General features: G+C 36.6%; 2 protein-coding genes across 2 annotated transcripts in view; one reads left to right on the forward strand and one right to left on the reverse strand.

Moving 5' to 3' along the window:
- Positions 1 to 3,411: 3,411 nt before the first annotated feature.
- LOC119078731 (HEAT repeat-containing protein 3) lies at positions 3,412 to 5,757 on the forward strand. Its single transcript, XM_037186414.1, has 4 exons — positions 3,412 to 4,157; positions 4,222 to 4,698; positions 4,763 to 4,994; positions 5,058 to 5,757. The coding sequence occupies exons 1-4, from the start codon at positions 3,554 to 3,556 to the stop codon at positions 5,698 to 5,700; spliced, it is 1,956 nt and encodes a 651-aa protein (XP_037042309.1). The 5' UTR covers positions 3,412 to 3,553; the 3' UTR covers positions 5,701 to 5,757.
- A 3,781-nt stretch (positions 5,758 to 9,538) lies between these two features.
- The window catches only part of LOC119078771 (carbonic anhydrase 2), a 30,069-nt gene continuing 17,860 nt past the window's right edge, over positions 9,539 to 21,747 (reverse strand). Inside the window, exons 2-5 of the mRNA XM_037186481.1 lie at positions 12,667 to 12,942; positions 12,462 to 12,598; positions 11,046 to 11,117; positions 9,539 to 10,977 (exon numbers count right to left, since the gene is read on the reverse strand). Coding sequence (XP_037042376.1) covers positions 10,690 to 10,977; positions 11,046 to 11,117; positions 12,462 to 12,598; positions 12,667 to 12,942 — 773 coding nt within the window. The 3' untranslated portion in view covers positions 9,539 to 10,689. The remainder of the gene's footprint in view (positions 10,978 to 11,045; positions 11,118 to 12,461; positions 12,599 to 12,666; positions 12,943 to 21,747) is intronic.

Consider the following 21,747-nt stretch of genomic DNA (forward strand, 5'->3'; position numbering starts at 1 on the left):
GTAAACGTTTGATAGCAAACACTAAAACGATATTTAAATCGAAAGAAATAACAAATCGTTAGTTGCGGTACTTGGCTTGCGATGCATCACTTTGCGATAATAATTATAACTTCATTGTCGTTATACTCACAAAAACTTAACTAGTCACTAAGCCTTGTTGGTCAACGAACTGCTGACACTAAAAGACTAAAATGTCGGAAAATAATCATAATTGTACAATGTTTACACTGACACGCCTAATCTTACACTATTAAAAAAATGTGAACAAACAGAAACAAATCAGGAGAATGAAAACATTACGTATCAGGCTCGTTTTAGGCACTTTCGCTTGTACCTCGAAGCATTAGTTCGAGTCAGAGGCAAGAGCTGCTAGTTTTTTTTAATCGGGTAAGCTCTCGGCTTGGGATGTAGACGACGTTGTAGAGCTTAATGTTTGATTTCCACCTACAAAAGACCACTCCAATTTTGCCTCCGTTCAGCCCAGGGGCTATTTAGTTGAATTAATTCGCTGAAATTCTGCAAATTCGTAAAAATTCGTCAAATTCACCGAAATTCGCCGAATTCATCAAAATTCACAAAAATTTGCCAAATTCACCGAAATTCGCTAAAATTCTCCAAAAATTCACCCGACTTCCTAGCTTTCCAAGGAGTACTTTTATATTCAATTCGACTGTATATTTGTCCTCACAAAGGAAGTCGAGAAAAAACTAAAGTGAGATATTGTTCTGATGATCGTTGTCATCCGTTCTGTCGTTATCGTTCGGGCTTTAGGTTAAAATGTCTAAGTAAAAATGTCTAACGGACAAAATGTCTAAGGCGTTAGCGCGACCAAAATAACAACCAAAATTTATAAAGTCACAGTAACGAAGGAGAAAATGAATATTGAATTAACCAATAATAGTTGGCAGTGTCGAAACTTTGCAAGATGTCAATTTATTTTATTGCATTCAATGGCAATATCTAACTTCCATCGGGTTTTTTGATGGGTTTGGGTTATTTTCGACATGAGTGAGGTGCTTCAAGGATGGTTCCTAAATTTTGGGATGATAGATGATTACTCTAGCACTACCTACCTTCCATCGGATTTTTTGATGGATTTGGGTTATCTTCGACATGAATGAGACCTTCCAAGATTTGTTTCTAGATTTTGGAATTTAGACTAATTTCTCTAGAATTTTTTAATTTCAAAAGGTCTTTTGATGTTGTCGAAATGACATACTTACAAAAGTAGTGATATCAGTCAAAAAACCCTTAAAGGGTAGCAAAATCACAGAAGTAACGAAAGAGAAACGGGCAACGAGCTACCTTTTTCAACGGCTAGGAATCGCACAACGAGGAAACGTTGCATCAATCTTGGGTACGCTTCCACAGTCTAAAAATTTAAACAAAATACTTTACTTGTAAAACATTAAATCCTGTACGTGTTTTATCATATACTATTAAAGAATGAATGTGACGCAAGTCCTTTATCTTACTTACAAAATAACTGATATCGCTGAGGGTGACGCATTGTGCGCCGTATGCAAAAGTTTTATCAACAAAAAATTGACCCAAAAAATTTGTGAAAAATTTTTTTACAACAAGGCGTCACAAGTGGCAGATGTTGAGAAACCTATTGTTAGAAAAATGGTTAAAAATGTATTGAAGGAATTTACGGAAGAAAACCGAATCGTCTGCCACTGTAATGTGTCAAAACACATTTTTAGCAATAACCTGAGGTAGAAGCAACCCGAAAAATAAAGCCGAGAATTTTTGTCTCAGTAGAGTACGTTTCTGTACTTAAAAGTACTTTTATCTACTGTAATGTCATAATATTCACAATTTGAGTGTCACTTTTAGAATCAAAATGGGCTAGATTTAAACACGTCATTCAGAGAACGTACGTTTATTAACTGAAAATTTCGATAAATGGTCATTTCCGCACGGCTAACTTCGATAATGTCGCATTTATTCACTCAAAACTTCGATGATTTCTCATTTATTCACTGAAAATTGACAAACTCTTGACAGTGTACTAGTTGTGTGTTTTATTTGTGGGGAATATGAATGAGTGACGGTGTCATGGCGTGTTTATGTTTCAGTTTGATTTTTTAAATTTGTTTTTTACGGTGATTATGACATTTCAGGAGATAAAACCTTGTTCCTAACACGGTAGTAAATGGGGGTTTTGCGCACACGAAGTGTTGCCGAACTCGCTTCGCTCGTATCGGCAATCTTACATGTAGTGCGCAAAACAATCCCATTTACTACCTTATTATGATAATAGCTATTTCCTAACTAGTGTTGAAATATCTCGACGTCGTCGCTCATTTCACACGTCGTTTAGGAAAAATGTTGTTCCTAACTTACGCTAAGAGGCATTTTTAGCGAATTTGACTCCAGCACTCGTCTCCGGTTCAAGCTGCAAACGTCTCATTCGCTGAAAAAAAGGATATTAGCATGCTTTAGGAAAATAACTATATCGATTTTGAGATATCGGAGATGTTTGTGAGGTTTTTATGAGACATTTTTTGAAACAGGAATTGAAAATATTCGTCAACCTAAGATAGATATTTAATTAGATTTTCCGAAAATATTATTGATAAGATTATGAAAAATATAATCCAACAATTTTTTAATTACAAAGAAAATTCGTAAAAATTCGCCGAAATTCACCAAATTCGCCAATTTGCCAAAATTCTCCAAATTCGTAAAAATTCGCAAAAAATTGAACAAAATAGCCCCTGGTTCAGCCAAACCAAGCCTCGTTTAACAGTGATATCGCGAAATCTTCGAGCAATCGGCTAGCCATGCCATCCGGATTTTTGACGACTGTGGTACCCATCGAATCCTTGCTTCAATTCGAGTTTAACTTGGTATATCTTGCCTCTCTCGGAATTGTCGTTTTCGTGGTAGAGCTGTTTGAAAAATCGGTGGTTTTCAGGTGGAAATTTTTTCATCCTGATTGATTATCTGTGGTAATAAAGGGTCGACATTTTGATCGTCTAAACCTTGGAATATATCTTCTGTCCATGCTAGAACTTCTATCAGTTTTTTAAGTTCACTGTCGAATCACATTCAGAATTAAGTAACCGGCATCTTCATGCAAACTTTCCCATACTTTCTGAGTTTTAGTCTGCTTTATTGCCAGTAGAGTATTATCGCTGCAATAAGGGAAAAATGCTAACTTGTGAATGTCGACTTCGATTACAGACTTTTAAAATGATAGTGCGCTTAGTCTGAGCTCAAGTTACATGCAATATTCCACAATGTCAGGAAGTGAAAAATTAAAACAGTCCCGCTTGCCCGCCACTTTTTCAAAATTACGTAAATATGTCACTTTTCCATTAAAAGTTAAGATGTCGCCACGATCTGTAAAGTGCTTTTTATTCATCGTTCGATGAAGTTTAGTTTGTTGGTTATGTTATGACATTTTTTATCTGTCAAATAAAAAAGAGGCAACGTGGGTCGAGTTCACTGCGCGATATTATTAAATTTATCAAATAATTTGATATGCTCAGAAGGTTGTAGTGACAGAATCGAAAACTCAAAACAGTCAGTCACCGGTTAAGCAATGGGTAAAACCAAAAAATCGAAGCCCAAAGTGGCCGCAGTAAATCCAATTGGCATTCCCAGCGTACGCGATTTCAATGAAGAATTATTGGCTGCAGAGGACCACCCGCATGGTCCAATTGCCGCGATGGTCGATCAATTGCAATCAATTAGTGTGGAAGAGAAAATGTGTGCACTGCAATCGTTGTCGTTTTTGTGCCAGAACCGTCAACGAATACCGGAGATCGTTCAAAGTGACATCGTCAAAACAATCGCCTCATGGTTGATGGATCCGTGCAAGAGTATTAGAAATGCCACCGCCGGTGCACTCAGAAATTTGTCAATGAATGGAATCGACGTTTGTGAAAATCTGGTGGAACAGGATGTTCTTACACCGCTGTTAGCCCTGTTGAATGAGTACGCCATTTCGTCGGACTGGGTGCCCCATTTCGATAATAAAATGAACAATCAAATGGACGAGGCAGCCGATACATTTCTGCAAGCGATCAATTTGGTGTGGAACTTGTGCGAAAGTACCGGAGTCGCTTTGAGCAACTTCAACCAAACGAGAATAGTTCAGAGTTTCATTCAGTACCTCGACTACAAAGTGTTTGGCCTGGATATTTGTAAGTATTTCGAGTGCGACTTCAGCATAGCGTTCGAATTTCACCCTGACATTTATCCATGTAGCCATCGCCGTAGCTCAGTGTTTGGTGGTCATAACAGAGGACAATCCGGTGGCATGGCAAATTCTCAACGATTATGTCCAAGAATTGTTATCACTGCTGTCGATTCCCGAGGAAGGACATGCCTACACACTGCTGAGCACACTCTCGGCAGCAATATGTGCAAATATTCCGGCATTCTTAGCGCCCCATTTAAATCTAATCTTCGTCACACTCTCGAAAACGCTCAACATCAACCACAGAACGATTTTGGGTGGTGTTAGTAGTGTCATACCACTCAATGTAAATAGAAACGAACTGTTCGTAACGGAAGACTCGAATGCAATGGAAGAGGAGTCAGATGCACAGGCGAGTTTGAGACGACGAAAACAGGACATGCCATCAGAAGTGGAAATTGAGGTGCAAAATGTGGGCTGGCTGTTGGAAGCGCAACGCGTAGGCGCCGAAACAATAACCAACATTTGCACGATCGAGGACGAAGGTTGGTCATTACAGTTTGATCGTTGAGAGTGATGATGTTCATGCGTTTTGTGTTTCTCTTTCAGACAAGTCTGACGATGTGGAAGACGATTTGTCCGATGCGGAAAGTGTTCACGACTATGACATGGCATCATCGCATTCCAGCTCCAATCTGCAGAATACCGACAAACTACCCAGCGATGTGCTCGAGGCTGTTAAATCGCTCGGATTGGTCGAGAAGACATGGCAGCGAGCCCAACCGATTGCTGATAACGTAGCGGACATATTGAGAGAAGCGGAACAGTCGTTGCTCAACAAGTGGGTTCACCTCCGAAACGTCATTTAATGGACGGCATTTTGATCTCGAATTCCTCTTTTCAGGGTGAAAAAAATGCGGATTTCGTCGCTCCTCTGCCTACACAATCTGTGTAATTTGATGACCACCGAAGATCTAGGTGGACCAACAGCCATTTACAATGTCTGGCTAGATTTGGGCCAACAGGTCTTCCAGGGAACGCAGAACACCGACATCCTGGAAGCGTCCACATCACTGATGCGAGCAGCGCTCGATCATCTCAAGTACAGTCCGGATTTGTTCAACAAAATGACTAACAACGACCTGCAACTCATGCTAAATGGCGTGCAAATTTGCGTCGAACCGGAAACTCGTGCTAATTGGCTGAGAATGCTGGGCGTTCTTGGCTGTTTGTTGCCGGAAGTGCTAGTCAAAACCATCATTACGTTTATCGTGGACGCCAGCCTACAGGAACAGGATGCATGGGCAATATCGGAGGCGATGGACGCACTGATGGATATTTTCTCGGACAATGACTGGGAGCAAATCGTTCATGAGTTGGGTTTGGTGGCAAAGGCGAAGCAGTTGGAACGTGTGCTCAAGAATAAGATACAGCAACAGAAACGAGATTTGGGCGACCGGTATTCGGCTGTTTGTACGGTGCGATTGAATTTGTCGAGATTCACCGAGTACATGAAGTCGCAACAGCGAAAATATAAGCCCAAATAGACGTGTTATCGAAGAGGAACGTTTTAATGCAAATAAATTTCTATCATTGTGTGAAAATTGGACTCTTTTAATGTACCAATCTACTACTTCCTTTGATCCCAAAGTATTTTCGACAGGTTGCAATAAAATCTTTTATTTTATTTGTTTAAAACATTTATTTTGCTATGTAAGACGCTTTCCTGGAGCTCACCATTTTTTCGCATCTTGTTGCGCGAACGTCGACGTCCGGACTGATCAACCCAAAAGCCATTCGGACGTTGAATGCAGAAAATTTGTAAAATGTCATTCGTCCCAACGAAAAAGTCAAGAAGCCCTTAGTTCATTCCGGGCCTGCGAACGTCTCTAATTCTGATTTGTCCGGCGTACGACGCCAAAGTATTTCGAAAGGTAGAACAGAGATCATTGGACATCTTTAACGTTGCGAATTGGCAACGGACTATTAGAATATCTACCCCCGAGATGAACACAACGTTTTTAATGCTTGCGTTTAACTTTGAAGAAAATAAAATAAATGGCGGGTTTTGGTATTCAGCCATTTCAGATGAGAAAATGATCATTTTCTTACTCAATATGGCTGAACCCCTCAGAATGACAACCAAACACCATTTTCGCAACGCTTCATAGTGAGCAAAATAAGATTTTCGCATCTCTAGCATGAAAAAAACATATTTTTTTACTTTGGTATTCCTTCACACTCTGGTGATTTTTAAGAAACTACAAGAAATTAAAAGTACTATAAGGAACCACATTCAGTTCGCGAATCCATCCAGCCGTTTCGGAGAACCGGCAATCATGGCCGTGCGGGACCGACGAGTCAATTGGAATACAGATTGTTATCGCAACGGATAGAGGGACTAATTCTCAAGGCTGTATACTTTAGGGAGGTCACGCAGACCGCCATTTTATTAGATACGCGGGAACACACCACTCCCCAAAGTATACAGCCTTGCTAATTCTAAGCTAGTGTTAAGTTTTGCTGGGGATGGTGAAAATAAATGTTTTCAAATATTGTACAATTCAGACAAATTTTGTAAAATACATTCTCGGCTTTTAATAGAGCATGGAATCCTCTACCAATCAATGAAAGTATAAGCCAGGTATGGTCTGTTGATACAAACCGGAGAACATAGCGATTTCATATAAACAAACTCACCTCTCATGAGAGGTGAGTATCTTTATAAGCCAGGTATGGTCTGTTGATACAAACCGGAGAACATAGCGATTTCATATAAACAAACTCACCTCTCATGAGAGGTGAGTATCTTTATATGAAATCGCTAAGTCCTCCGCTGCATACAAAATTTGACATTCGACCATACCTTGTGTTGACGTTCATTGCTACCAATATCGCCATTCAAAGAGTTTCAAACTTTTTTCGTCTTGGACATATCGCCATTCAAAAATGTCAAAATTTCGACTTTAGCTGGCTGTGGTTACGTGGTCTGGTTGTCGAGGGAAGCCATTTTAACACGAATTAGCTTAGAATTAGTCTATCCGTTGTGATAACAATCTGTATTCAGGCCGTAAGTGCGGTCGAAATTCAAAATGGAAAGTGCGGAGGTCTTTCTAATGTGGCGTCATTTTCATACAATGACGTGTTGAAATGTACTTTTCGGTTCACTTTTTCATCGAATCGTTCACTTAAAATTCAAATTTTAGGCAGACTTACGGCGTGAATTCCTTTGGAGTAATTATACCTAGAGAGGAAATTACGAACAAAATTACGTAAAAAAGTGGCCCCTACATCACATACGAATTATTTGATAGTGTGAGTTTTTTCCTACTAATTTGCCCACCTAAATTAGCACGTAGAATTTGAATGTGCCTACTAAAATGATTATATTAGTCTAAGGTCACTTACACATTTTACCATCGATGAAAATCCGTGGCCTTATGAGGGACTCAAGAGCATGTGGGGCACTGGTCTAGATGTGGTTTGTCTATTTCAGTAGTCCGGTGCACAAAACGTTGTTCGTACCTCGACGGGAAATGGATTTTTTCAGCGCACCTAGGATTGGTGCTGAAAAAATCGTCATTTTCTGTCTGGGTACGAAAAATACTATTGTCATTTATACTCTGAGGTATAAATACTCAAATTTTGAATATTTGGAAAAAATGGAAAATGATTTTTTTTTTAATTGTCGTATCGTACTGGCCACCAGTATTTTCTGGGCATATTTTCTGAGGTGGCGAAGAAACTATGTTTTAATACCCAACCGGTCCTTCATCAGTGACAAATATGTTCTCCACCTCTCGTTCCCACGCCTTGTTCCATAGCGTGCTAACTTTACTAGGCCCCATCTTTTGGATGGGTCAGATCCCTTGACTGACTGACTACTTTTCTCAAGAAGATTTTTGTAATCCGAGCAAAAAAAAATCACTCTAAAAGTATATAAAAGTATACCAGGGTATGCGTACCCTACTTTCGATACAAAACACGTATATGAGAAATTCCAGCACTTGATCATATACTGGCTCATACGTATTTTCAGTACTTAAGAGGCATCGACGATTTGCTGAAAAGTATACATTTGGGTGATTTTTAAATACTGTCTTTTGGTGATATATTTCCACCAAAATTATCATTTTTCAAGTATGTACGACCGCAATAACGACCACGAATGTGTTAGCTTTCAACATAAAATAGATTTGGTTGTAGCAGTTTGACCAACCCTGAGAAAACTGAGCAGTTTATGAAAATTTCGGTACTTTCTGTTGAAAGCTAATACATTCGTGGTCGTTATTCACGCCGGTAGTGCGGTCGAAATTCAAAATGGAAAGTGCGGAGGTCTTTCTAACGTAGCGTCATTTTCATACAATGAAGCGTTGGAATGTATTTTTCGGTTCACTTTTTCATCGAATCGTTCACTTAAAATTCAAATTTTAGGCACACTTACGGCGTGAATTGCGGTCGTGTGTTTTGAAAAAAGGATTCTGATGAAAAGATACCATCAAAAAGGCAGCACGAGATACACACCCTGGAAAGAGGCGAATTTCTTGCTTACATATTGAATAAAAATGAAACTCGTGTGATTACGGCCCTCGCTTCGCTCTGGCCGCAAAGTTCACACTCGTCCAAACTTTAATTTTTTTCTTATCATCGATATAAAGATATTACACACACAAAATTTTGGAATGAATCCTAGAATATTACTCCAGTATATTCCATTAACGAGCTTAACCCAAAAATGTCTTTCTTAGTGGGATAATTGTCTTTTGTGGATCATTAAGAATTACTCAACTAATAACACGATAATATCACGGGACGATACAAAAATTCTTTTAGGAATATTTCTGAGATCCCCCGACCGTCATAGCCCAACTTTGAACTTATCATCGGGAATGGAATTCCCCGTCGAATAAAAAAAGTTTTTGAAATCCGTTGAGGATTACGTCAAGCTATCGTGTTATCTAGGAACGAGACAAAAATTCTTTTGGGAATATCTCTAAGATCACCAGCCCGTTACGACCCATCTTCGAACGTAGCCTTCGTAATTTTATTCCCTGTCGATTAAAAAAAAGTTTTTGGAAATCCGTTGAGGATTACGTCAAGTTATCGTGTTATCAACGAATCATCAAAGTGTGACAAACATTTTCTGTATTTAAGGTTTTTGGTCATACATTCATGCATTTTCAATCATAGTAGTGATCATTGTGTGACAAACATTTTAGGGTGTTTATCATCCGTAAGACCCATGACTTTCAGTCAAGGGAATTATCCGTATTTTGTCCGGATTGGCAAAAAATCTTGCACTTCTTTTCTCATCGTTTAATTTCGTCCTTTTTGTCGATAAAATTATCAGTTTTTACTATTGTATAGAATTGAAACAAAAATGTGTTTTCTTGTTGCTGTTTTATTTATTTTCCATTATTTTACTCACTAAACTACAATTTTCGCTACATACTCAATACTCATTATTCATACAAAAATATTTTTCACATTTTTCTTGTTTGACAAACTGTTAACAACTTGACCCCTACACCAAATGATTTTTTGTTTGTTTTTTGCATTTATTTGTACATTTTTCAAATTATACTTTTGCGGGACAAACGAAACGAATAGAAAATGCTGCTACGCAAATTTGTACTAAACGAAAAATCGCGAAAAATTAATAAATATTTTAGACAAAAAATGACATGATGGTGCTGGAGCAGCAACAAGTTTAAAAATTAGAATGCAAAATAAATATGGAAATTATGATTGTACTGCGTTAGGATATAATAATTAACATCGAAAAAGAGTCCAACTATTCACACCATGAAAATAGAATGGATCAATGGATATAGAGAGAGTGAAAGGATGCCACGAAAAAAAAAACAAAACAATTTTAACAAGACTCATTAATAATGACAGCAACTCTCTCATGCAATTTTATTTGGCTTGGGTCGAGGCTTAGGTACAAAAAAAAGGTTCGTATAATGTTGATTCTCATAGCACCTTCATTATGGGAATGGAAACATTCGCCTAGGCACTGTAGTTAATTCTGGTTTCTGATTACAGCCCAGTCACATATACAAATCTCTTTCTCGATAATTTTCTTAAATTCTACCTAAATTTAACATTTTATTTGTAATACTTTCCGTGTAATTAATTCCCCCATTGACCCGAACAATCACACAATTTATCCAGCAAAGATTTATGGGCTTCACTGTTGTGCGAAGAAATTATAATTTCGAAATGAATCACTAGAAGCTCTTGAATTTATTCTAATTTATTCTAATTAGAAGCCAATGTTTTATGTAAGTGTACAGGTCCGACCTTGGGAGGACATTTTAATTGGGATGTTCCATTCGGGACTCCCAAATGACATCGATAGCTGGCTTCTCTAAAATCATGGTCCAAAGGTACAGAGCCACTAATAAAACTTGAATAATTAATATCCGACCATCCACTTATTACCAGCTGCATATTTTTACAATATTTCTATCCGTTCTCTCTATACGCTACGTGTTTTGTATTGTTAAGTTATTGAAGTAGTCCATTAATGGCTAATGTCCGCCAATTTCGCGAAGTTCACGATTGCCGAGCGGCAACGGGGGCCGATAGTTGTTGATCACTTTTCCGTTGCCGTCGCACGGACACGGTTCGTTTACATCGTAGCAGCGCAGATTGCGCATCAATTCCAATTGTTTCTTTGACACTTCGACCGGTGTCTTGAACACCAGCCAGATGACCGATTCGGAGAATGGGGGAGTGGTTAGCGAACCGAAGTACGTCCAGTAGGCTGGATTGTTGGGCAATAGTTTGCTTGGATCGCACGGTTCGGGTAGAGTGACCTTGGGAAAGGGAACGAAAATTTGATTTGAATTTGAGTTCAATTACAACGAATGTGCGGTGTACTTACTCTGTCTCCTTTGTGGGAAATGAATGGTAAATACTTGGCAACTTTGTCCAATTCGTCATGACTTTCACCAACCTGAAAGAGAATTGAGGTATGAATAACGTTTCAAGTGGCTTCTGAATGTACATGTCAAATCATCGAATCATCTTGAAAGGGACGATGGTGGAGCATCGATATAAGAGGTCACGCCTGGAGACCGTGGAACACGATGGAAGATTTTAAGGTGAAAGATAAGAGCAATTGAAAGTTTGACGATAAAAGTTTGTTTTTTCTACGACTGGTCGTGTCTTGTCGACTTTAAAAGTGTTTAGTTGACTTCATACCTATTCTTTACTAATGAATCTTACAGAGCAGTCAGATGCTTTTCTTATGACGCTTTACTTGTTCAAATGTGATTTTAATTACTGTCTTCCTAAAAGAATGCACTAGAAGCAACTGATGAAGGTCAGATGCCGACCAGTGACACTGTTACAACCTGAGGATGGAACAATAGCATCGATATTGACGACAAAAACAATCGATGAGCTCACGCTTGTATGTTGTTTATATTGGAAAACAAATGTTAAAACAATCGAAGTAATAGATTTTGTATATCGACCAGTCAAAAATAAACTGATTTGGTAATTGCACTGGAGGTGATATGATTTCCGCCTGAAAACGGGTTTTTAACACAATGACTGTCTAGGGATAGAGAAGAGACATGAAACTATTAAAGGACAACTTGGCAGAGCCAACTTTCCTTCCAAATATTCTCCACGATCTTCCTTTGTAGACACAGAATTCTAACTCCATCAGTTCGTCTTTATCGTTTCGCTCAAACCAATTGTGCGTAAAACGAAACCAAATTATTTTTGTTTCAATTATGACTTTGATCTACTACACATCAATTAAAAGTTACGTGCAAACAATAATTTTGTCTAATTCAATAATAATTTGAGGTTGAAAGTCAATGAAGCGAATCATTTTTCTGTTTCTTCTATTCATCCGTTTCATTCATTCGTTCTAGCCGATTGAAAAGCTTTCAAAACAAACCACAACAAAACGTAAGGTGCACACAGTTTGCAATTGTTTTATTTTCGAACGTAAAAATCAATTATTTACGGCAGTTATTCGATTAATATATTGAGCGAACTTGAAACACTGTTTCAAGGTCGACACAGTTTGATTTGTGCCGTCGATATGCAAAGTTCATATGAACTGCCATTGGAAATCGATATATTTGGTGGAAGATTCTTGGAAAGAATAGCTATGAATCAGATTAGTGTCAATCAATCTCCTTTCTGTTTATTTGATTAGAGATTTGTAAATTTCAGGGGGCTTTAGATAGGTCGTAGAGTGGAAATCCGGAGTAATTTAGATTTTTTATTTGATAATCCAAGAACATTTTTCTATTTTTTGCCAAGCCAACTAAAATCTTACCTTTAGAAAAACTCCCAAAACGGCTAAACCGTCTGGATGCGCTGCAGCCGCTTCGAATGTTGGATATTTGGTTGTATTCCAATGAACTAAATGAAGTTCTCCTGAATACGACAGTCCATCAACGGTGTGTTCAGAGCCTAAAATTATTCAAGAGCAAAATGTCAGTCATCTTGCTGTCTCAGATCCCCAGGCACAACGCATTTACCTTTTCCATCTGAGCATCCCCAATGGCAATGAAATTGTTCCAGCTTATACTTGTCATCGGTCAACGGACCACCGGTCAATTCAGATCCTTCGCCGTTCACGTCCACTCGCCAGCAGTAGCCGGGATTGACAAGACTGCGTGTATTTTCCGGTAAGTATTTCCATGACAGTGGTTTTTTCAAGGTACTGGAACGGGTCGTAGAATTGGTGTCAATATTGACCGGAGACTGACGATGGCCTGACGCCATGGGAAATAGTTCTGGCCATTTTTCTGGTCCTGAAATTAGGGGAAAACATAAAATTACAAAATTGTTTGAATATATTTTGCTATACAGAAAACCGTTGCCAAGTGGCAAAATGTAGAGCACTGGGTTTGGTGTATTTACATTCATGAACTCAATTTTGTTTTCGTTTTCAAAACAAATACTGAGGAATTTTTGTCATTTACTTCTGGAGAATTAATTAAGAATTTTTGCAAGAAACAGTTGCGCAAATTTCACATTTATGATAAAATAAAGTCTGAAAAGCATGTGACTATCAGTGTAGGTATCTCGTGTGTGTATAATTGTATGTATAAGATGCGCTGTGAATGTACGTTTTATTTGAACTTACAAATATGAAAACTTTATTATTGGCAAAGATGTTAATATTTGATTAAAAGGAGGCGTATTATTCAATTAGCTTAATAATCAAATTCATGATCTCCAGTTGTTCATTAGTAAGCAGTTTTACTACAAAAAATTTTCCATTGATGATGTGGTCAGACTTCTTAATTTGAGCAACAAAAAAAAATAATCGAGAGACTAGACGAACTCTATCTATTTTTCTGAGAGTTTGAGACACATGGGAAAAAATTTAGAGTAAAGTGTTTTGACGTTGAACATCTGGGATTACTGGGATTTCCATATATTGAAATTGATAACGCTTAGAATCATGCGTTACGACGATTAAAACTTCTTTGGCTGTCCAGAATCAGTGTTGTCACACAATTTGTCATGGACGGCAATCACCTGTTACAGAAAACGACAACGCGGCAGAGATAAGTGACAAGCTCTACCTTATGATGTCTTTTATACAGGCCTCCCACTAAATTTTGCCCTGTCCGAAATTCGGACATTTCGGACAATTTGTATAAAATTTCGGACATTTCCAGAAAAAATTTCGGACAAATGTTTTCCAGTTTTCACTAAAGAATCGCAATAGGAATAGTCTGTGAGACATTTAAAATCATTCCCTCACCAAATTTCAACGTTTTATATCAGCAGAATTTGGTGACAAATTCTAAACTCAAAAATTTGTTTGGAGTATATTTTGACGTGACATGAATTGATCATTAACTGGTATATAGGACTTGAAAAATGTTTTACTAAAAGTATTGTTAAATTTGAGGGTTAACTGAAACCTGGCTGAAAATATTTAAAAAAGAAAGAAAAATTTTTGAACGGGTTTCTTCAAATAAAACTAGTTGAACTTCCAGGCAACATACTTTTTTACCGCAGACGACTTCAATTCCAAAAATTTTGTACTAATGCTTAGAAATGTATTTTACTTTACTAGTGAGGGAATGTAGCCTTTCTCTCACTAGTGAAAACCCTTTCCCTCGCTCATAAAGTAAAACGCCATACTATACACTGGTTTAGTAATGTACTATTGTTCGCACTTCAAATTTATGCTAGATGCCTAATACGTCGACCTTCAAAACATCAGTCGTATTTTTACTTTTCGAAGCTCGATACGCCACAGGCAGGCAAATTTTCTATTTAGTTCCAAGTAACTTAAAAAATTCGACAATATCGATAGTTCCCTTACTGAATAAAAAATCTTTAAAAATTTGTCAATATGGGATGCAGAGTTTTTTGAATTTGACTGCCTTCAGAAGTTAAAGTTATCCTGAAGAAACCAGGAGAGCGTGTCTATCTCATCGATTATTAAAATATCTATGTGAAGGCTCGGATTGTGACGAGTGAAATGAAAGTAGTTTAAGTTAAGGGCGGCTCGCCGGTTCGCTGATAGTAAATTTTAAAATCTGTAAAATCGTCTATCAGCGGACGCCTGAGTTTCTATGGTGAACGAAAAAAAACTTGCTGGAGACGATAGAGCGTGAAAAACTATGGAACAAATCCGTTGTTGGCGGAAAAAATTTTTTGATAGCGGAGATCGCCGCAGAATATGGGTTTGAAAATGCAGACCTCCACCAATTGCAATAGTTTTGTTTCAGATCAAATTTTTAACACTTTGAGGCAATAGAGGAAGGATCAGTCTAATGCCTGAAACTACGATTTTTTCTTGAAACTAGAGTTTTCAGTCTTAAAAATTGTAACTCAACAGACCGTTATTGGCGGAATCTGCCCTTAACAAATTCAGTAACGATTTAATCAAAATCGTTTTTAGTAAAACACTTATTTAATTAGCGAATGACTGTTGTTGACTGATGGACGAATCTTAATTCAAATAATTCAAAGGGTTGTACATATGTACATATGTACGTAAAATTAATTTACTCCCTCATCTATGTTGATATAAATTTTAAGACAAAGAATTGGTACAAGGAAATTATAATTGAAAAATGTATGAAGTGCGCCGCAGGCGATTTTTTTTTGTGGAGTCTTTTAGAGGTTTCAATATTTAAATCTGGTCAGATCTTGAAGAAAATTTCGGACATTTCGGACATTTCGGACAATTTCGGACAAATGTGTAAAATTTCGGACATTTCGGACATTTCGGACAAGTGGGACGCCTGCTTTTATAGCAATACAATATTTTCAAAAAATGAAGTAAAAGATTTAAAATCAATCACTTGAAAATACTCTAAAACAAATGAAGTAGAAGATTTTTCATAAAATATCAGACGATACTTTGAATAATAGTGATTAGTTGAATGTACACAGACCAAAAATTGGTAATTTTGCATTCAATTCATTGGTAAATTACTCTTGTCCAAGGCCGTAAACCTTGGGGAGATCACACAGATTGTCACTTTATTAGATACGCAGAAGCAAACCATTTACATACAAAAACAAAACGACTAAAATTGATTTCCTACGCTGTGCTCTGGAGACCTCTCCAAAGTTTACAGCAAAGGACAAGGGTGGATTACCCCATGTATAGATTGTTTATGGCTATGTGTACACTGTAGATATATTTTGTATTATTTATATCGTTGGGTAGAAGAGAGAGAGAGAGAGAGAGAGATATAGAGACAGAACAGTTGGGTATAACATCGTCAAACCTTTCCGAAAATTTCAAATTTGCATGAACACATTGTTGATGAATTCACACAACAAAATAATTGCAAATGGAAACAAACAACAGCAACATCCCACACAACAGACGTGTTGTAAATGTCGGATTTAAAAACTTTATGCAGTTCTTCCGTTCTGATAACAGAATTTACAATTATGGAAAATAAAACCATTAAAACCATAAACAACCTAAATAAATCAAATATGCTAAAACACAAAAACAACGACGAAAAACAGTGTTGTTACATTATCTTAAGCGCTTTCATACACCGGCAGATCTTCAGCGATTTAAGTTCTTTAGAATATGAAATTCCTTAGGTTTCGAACGTACATACCGAATTGATATTTACGACGTGCGTAAATGCTCTAAAGTTATTTTAATATCTCTGAACAGTGATACGGCCTTTTCGGTATGGATTGTAGTTTACGACACTATAACACTACCAACGAAAAAGTTATTTTAATCGCAGGATAAAAGTGTTTTTGCTGTGGTAATTAGGCGGAGGATTACATTATGTAACGCCACTTTAGAATAGGATTTCAGCTAAGATTGATGCACACAAAAAATATTTTTCTATAATTCAATTTGATGTAAACAAGATTGAAAAGCCTAAAGCCGTACAGTCTGGACGAGCGCGTATCAATTCAACGTGTCGAAAATCAATCGATTTAAATACAAAAAGCTAGACTAATCTATCAGTCGCGCGTTGATAACACAAACAAAAAATATGCAAAAGCTATTCAAATTTCGAATTGGTGATGATGGATGAATTGATCCACATTATCCCCCGAAAATCGACCATCAATTCATTAAGATTATGCTGCAGCAGATTAGAGAGAATACGATTAAGAAAATTAGAAAAAAAAAAAAATTTTTGCGATAACTCGGTCGATAAAGAATTTCTAGACAATGAGAAAGTGCTTAAGCTATAAATTAGAAAAATGTTCGATTGAGTGACCGATGACAAAAATAAAATTCATCCGTTAATTCGTTACGAATTCCGATTACATAAATAGCCATCCAGAGTGCGAACATAATTTATTGTTCAAACCAATTTCAATGAATAAATTCAAATTTTAGCTTAAATGAATTTGTCATTTCTTTTCCACTTTGCGAAATTGATGAAGATGTTGTTGTCATCATGTGATCGTATCGTATTTATTTGACCAACTCACGAACCAAAGAATCGTTTAATCAATTATTCTTAATACACTTTTAATGTGTTACTGGAATTGGTCAAACGAGAACGTTTTATAGCATTCCGTTCAGTTGATTCAGTGTCAGATCAATGAAATCTGTTACTTCAATTGTTTAACATAACACCTAGTGTTTGATAGAAAATCTTTTACTTCATTTGATTTAACAATAATAATTTCACTTATAAAACCAAATTCAGCAGAGGTCATAGCCTATTTCTGTCGTTGCAGTCGACAACAGATGATTAGAGGAAAGCAATAAAGCACCTTGGTAGTACATGTCTTTTATAGGGCTAGAAGAGTCAGATTAAAGACAAACTATTTCCAGTACATTTTTGCACACTCAAAGGAAGGGTATAGGAGATTCTTCATTAATTCGTTAAGTACATTCCATGCAAATGGCCTCTTAGGGTTTGATCGATAGTTCGTTAATTTAGTTGAGGGTTGGAAACAACAGGCTCTGTTGCTATGATGTACGAATGAGTAGTTCATAGTCAAAAGCCTTATAATAAAACGGCTATGTATATACGTGAAGCCAAATTTAAATCGGAATTTTGCACTTTGAGTGATTCAATAAAAGTATTTTAATGACTGGAAAAATGGCGCATTCAAAAATTTAAATTTACGTCTTTGCAATTTGCATACTACGAGAAGTAGTTTTCAGTTTAACATTTAAATAATAACAAAAGATAAACACATCACCGTCAACCGTTAAATTTAACGACCAATGAATTGTTCGCAACAATTCAGATTACAATTGGACTTAAAAGTATTTATTGTGATTGCAATGCAAACACCATCTGATGAATACTAAAAAAACGTCAGAGCTTATGCTCACAGGTATTTGAAAAGCGCCGCAATAAAAAAGCGTCAGATCGTTTACGATAACAAATTAAGAATTTTTTTTTTATTTGCTTTCATTAAATCATACGTAAGCACTGCAGGAAATAGGAAACCAACATGAAAGCTACCAGTCACTCAATTCTAGAAATTTGTTATTTAGCTGAGAATTGTCTTAAAAGAATTGTTAAGAATCTGAAATGTTAATTGCTATCAAAACACGAAAGCTACAATGCGCTGAGACAACGAGACATACGACTCATAGACAATGCACATAATTTTATTTAAATGAAACTGCCGTAAGTCAGTGTGTGTAAAGCCATTTACCTTCAGAAAGTTCAAGTAAAAATAAACTTTTATCGTACAATATGCTGCAATGCCTATATACAACTTCGCAGATTACAAAAAATAAATAATTTAATGACCGCTGTTAGTAGTCATTGTCATTGTCATACGAAACCTTTCCATAAATACTTTTTAATCCAATCAATTCTTATGGAAGTTACAAAAGCGTAAAGGAAGTGCTGGTAAACTTTTTGTCGGAACATTTTATAATTTTTCAAATGCCATAAATAAGCTTATTATCATAATGAGAATCAAATCTGTTACTTAAGACTCTGTTCCTGTTCGATTAAATTATAGTCCATGGATGGAAGTTCATACAAATCTTGTACTTCATTTGCATTAACTCACTCGTTTTGCTTATTGCTATAATAAGAACTAGCCATAGCACATCGCTTATGTTTGTGGTGCCAACAACACTCAGGTTAATAAAAAATTTTAGAACGCAGGGGAGACAATAGTCATGTCTCTGTCTCCCCATCCGCTGAAACGTTAGAAGCCTTTGTGATGAATAAGGTTGTATTTACCTCGGAAAAAAAGTTGGAAATTGCATTTTATCTGATGACTTGTGGTCCTCTAACTTTTCTTCCATCATTGAACAAATAACTATTTCATATGTGCGGTTTGATTAACCTTATTTCGTACAGTCAAAAGGCCATGAGACAATGACGTTTTGTTAACTTTTTGTCTGATGATGGTTCGATGTAAAAAATGTCTATTTTCTACCCTATTGTTTTGACAGAGGACAAAGTAGAAATTTTCTCACCCGAAGTGTCTGTCACCTTTGTTTTTGTGTTGAAAAATCGTGTGACACATTCAAAACTCCTTTGATGCGTTTGTTTCGTATAGTAAAACGTAAAACGCCTCGCACATAGAAAAAACGCTGCGTTCACCTCAATCTGAAAGTAGAATTTCCACTCTGACCGCAAAACTCCTTGTTGGAATTTCCTATGTTCTTCAACTATTAACAGACAACTATTTCGTAATTGTATGCAAATTTTAAAAAATTGAAATTTTTCCGATTTTCATTCAAATGAAACCCATTAAAGACACAACGAAAAATAGTATCAACACGTCAAACAGTTCAGTCTTGTTAATTGTTATGAACATTAAACATTTACATTGAGGGAACCTTTCCTTTTAAAAGATTTCGTAGAATTTCAAAATACGGAAAACCAGTAAAATCCCAGCATTATTGTTGCGTGGAAACTTTAACCTTGAAAATAAAAACTTTTTCATTCACACAACAGTCTATAATGAGGTTCTCTTTCTCAGAACACCTTTGTTTGCATGTTCGAAGCGACAAATTCGTGAGAATATGGATGACTTGGTAGAGCTTAATGAACAATTGATGTGAGATGAACAACAGATACTACAGACAGAACGAGAAAAATGAGCCCTGCTAACTCTATAGTAGTAGGACAAACAAAATTTTCACTTTAAACCACCTAGAAACAATACAGAAACTGACCAAATTTGTCAGAAGAATATTCAGTCCCATTTTCCGCGCTGTATCCGCACAAATCTTGCGGTCATGCGTCATTGTTTTTCATTAAATATCGGGAGTAATGACGACGATGATCGTTAAATGGCTACCTATCTCCATAAAGGTAAAGTTTAGCCGCAAAATAATCTGAAAGTAGACAAAATAAAACTATAAAACGAACTACCTGTGGCAATAACTCTTCTATAACTGCCGTTTAGTTGTACACAATAAATGCATAAGGGAATCAACACGGGTGTAGTCAGAGACGTAGTTCTTAGTTCATTTCAGCGGGGTCGCTGCAGACATGATTGTATGATTTTATGAAAATTGATTTTGAAAATATCATTCTGATGTTGCACACGTGAAAATGCGACATCCAGACAAAGACTATTTTTGGGAAAATTTGGAAAAATGTGAGAAAATTCTGGAAAAAGTTGGAAATTGCATTTCGAGGGAGTTGTCACCCGAGAAAAAAGAATTCACGTCGTAAGTGCGGTCGAAATTTAAAATGGAAAGTGCGGAGGTCTTTCTACCGTAGCGTCATTTTCATACAATGAAGCGTTGAAATGTATTTTTCGGTTCACTTTTTCATCGAATCGTTCACTTAAAATTCAAATTTTAGGCACACTTACGGCGTGAATTCCGACTTTTTCCCCGTTTTTCACAACAAAGGCTTTTGAAGTTTCAGCTGCGTTGTGAGAACTATATTCGTCAACGTTTCAAGTATTATTCTAAGTTTCAGTAAAAATATATTTCCATGGGCAACCGTCCCCCGACAAAACTTAGCCTCTGCTATTTTGTTTTGTCGTTTCGGTATTAATTAACAAATTAGATTGATACGAAGTGGCAATGAAATCGTAAAAAATATTTGCTATATTTATTGAGCTTTGTGTGTTTGTTTACTTAGGGTTTTCCTTTAGATGTAGACTGTTTATAATATCCGTAAAAGATGGATCATACAAAGGCAGACACATTTCCGAACAACAATCATTCAAAACATAATTGACCTTGTGTTCTGCAACGAGCGACAAAAAAAATAATGAAAGAGTCAGTCATTTAATGCCTAACATTTACATAATGATGAATAATGTGAGGGATCATTCATAAAATAACGAACGCTTTGAAGGGGAAAGGGTTTGACAAAAGTGTTTGCTTCACACAAATCGAAATTTTCTTCATACATTTTTGCGTACGTAGGTGTTGTGCGTTTGAATATTCGCATCTTTTCACTTGCGTATTCAGTGAACGGCCCCATATGTGTATTCGCATTCTTTTCTTATTTATCATGTATTAGCAGACTGCAAGACTATTATAGCTTTACAACAGACATTCCCACTCATAAAGCACATATCAGGTATGTATGTACAATACAATGAGTACATACGATCAAATGTGAAAAAGAGAAGAATGTTCTTGGAAACGGTAAGCATGCAATTGCTTTAACAGTTTCTTATTAACATATTGACGAGAAAAAGAATCACGTGCTTTGATTGGGACTCGTGAGTTGTTTGCAACACAGAAAACCGGACACGACTGAAATTATCAAGAAAATGACATTTTGACGTGATGATTGGCTCTGTTGAAAAAGGCCTATTGAACGGAAATTCATGAAATTTCAGTAGTATTTTAGGTGCTGGTGGTTAGGCTGTTCTCAAGATTTTGACTTCTCACTAAGGTACTATGTTAGCTTTCCGCGTGTTATCCTTTTCGAAGGAAGCTAGATCTTGTACTTCAATTTTCCAGTGATTGTAGCAAAATCTTTTACTTCACTTTATTAATCATTCATTTTAAAACAGGGATCATATTCCTTTAATGTTTAACATATAAGAGGCCTACAGCAGCGCTGTTACTAGGATCTGGTACTTTAACTACAAAAGATTGCAGAAAATCTTGTACTTCAATTTCTTCAACAATTACTTTAAATCGGAAGTTCAACGATTTTCGTTTGTTTTCGGGGTTGTTAATAACGATTCGT

The sequence above is a fragment of the Bradysia coprophila genome, unplaced genomic scaffold, assembly GCF_014529535.1.
Source record: "Bradysia coprophila strain Holo2 unplaced genomic scaffold, BU_Bcop_v1 contig_297, whole genome shotgun sequence".
NCBI classification, from domain to species: Eukaryota; Metazoa; Arthropoda; class Insecta; order Diptera; family Sciaridae; genus Bradysia; species Bradysia coprophila.

What these genes read in the sequence shown, in the direction of transcription:
- LOC119078731 (XM_037186414.1), top strand. Translation starts at nt 3,554, where the DNA reads ATGGGTAAAACCAAAAAATCGAAGCCCAAAGTGGCCGCAGTAAATCCA. An exon ending in TTGCACGATCGAGGACGAAG is followed by an intron (nt 4,699 to 4,762) that starts GTTGGTCATTAC and finishes TTTCTCTTTCAG; the next exon opens with ACAAGTCTGACGATGTGGAA. An exon ending in GAACAGTCGTTGCTCAACAA is followed by an intron (nt 4,995 to 5,057) that starts GTGGGTTCACCT and finishes TCCTCTTTTCAG; the next exon opens with GGTGAAAAAAATGCGGATTT.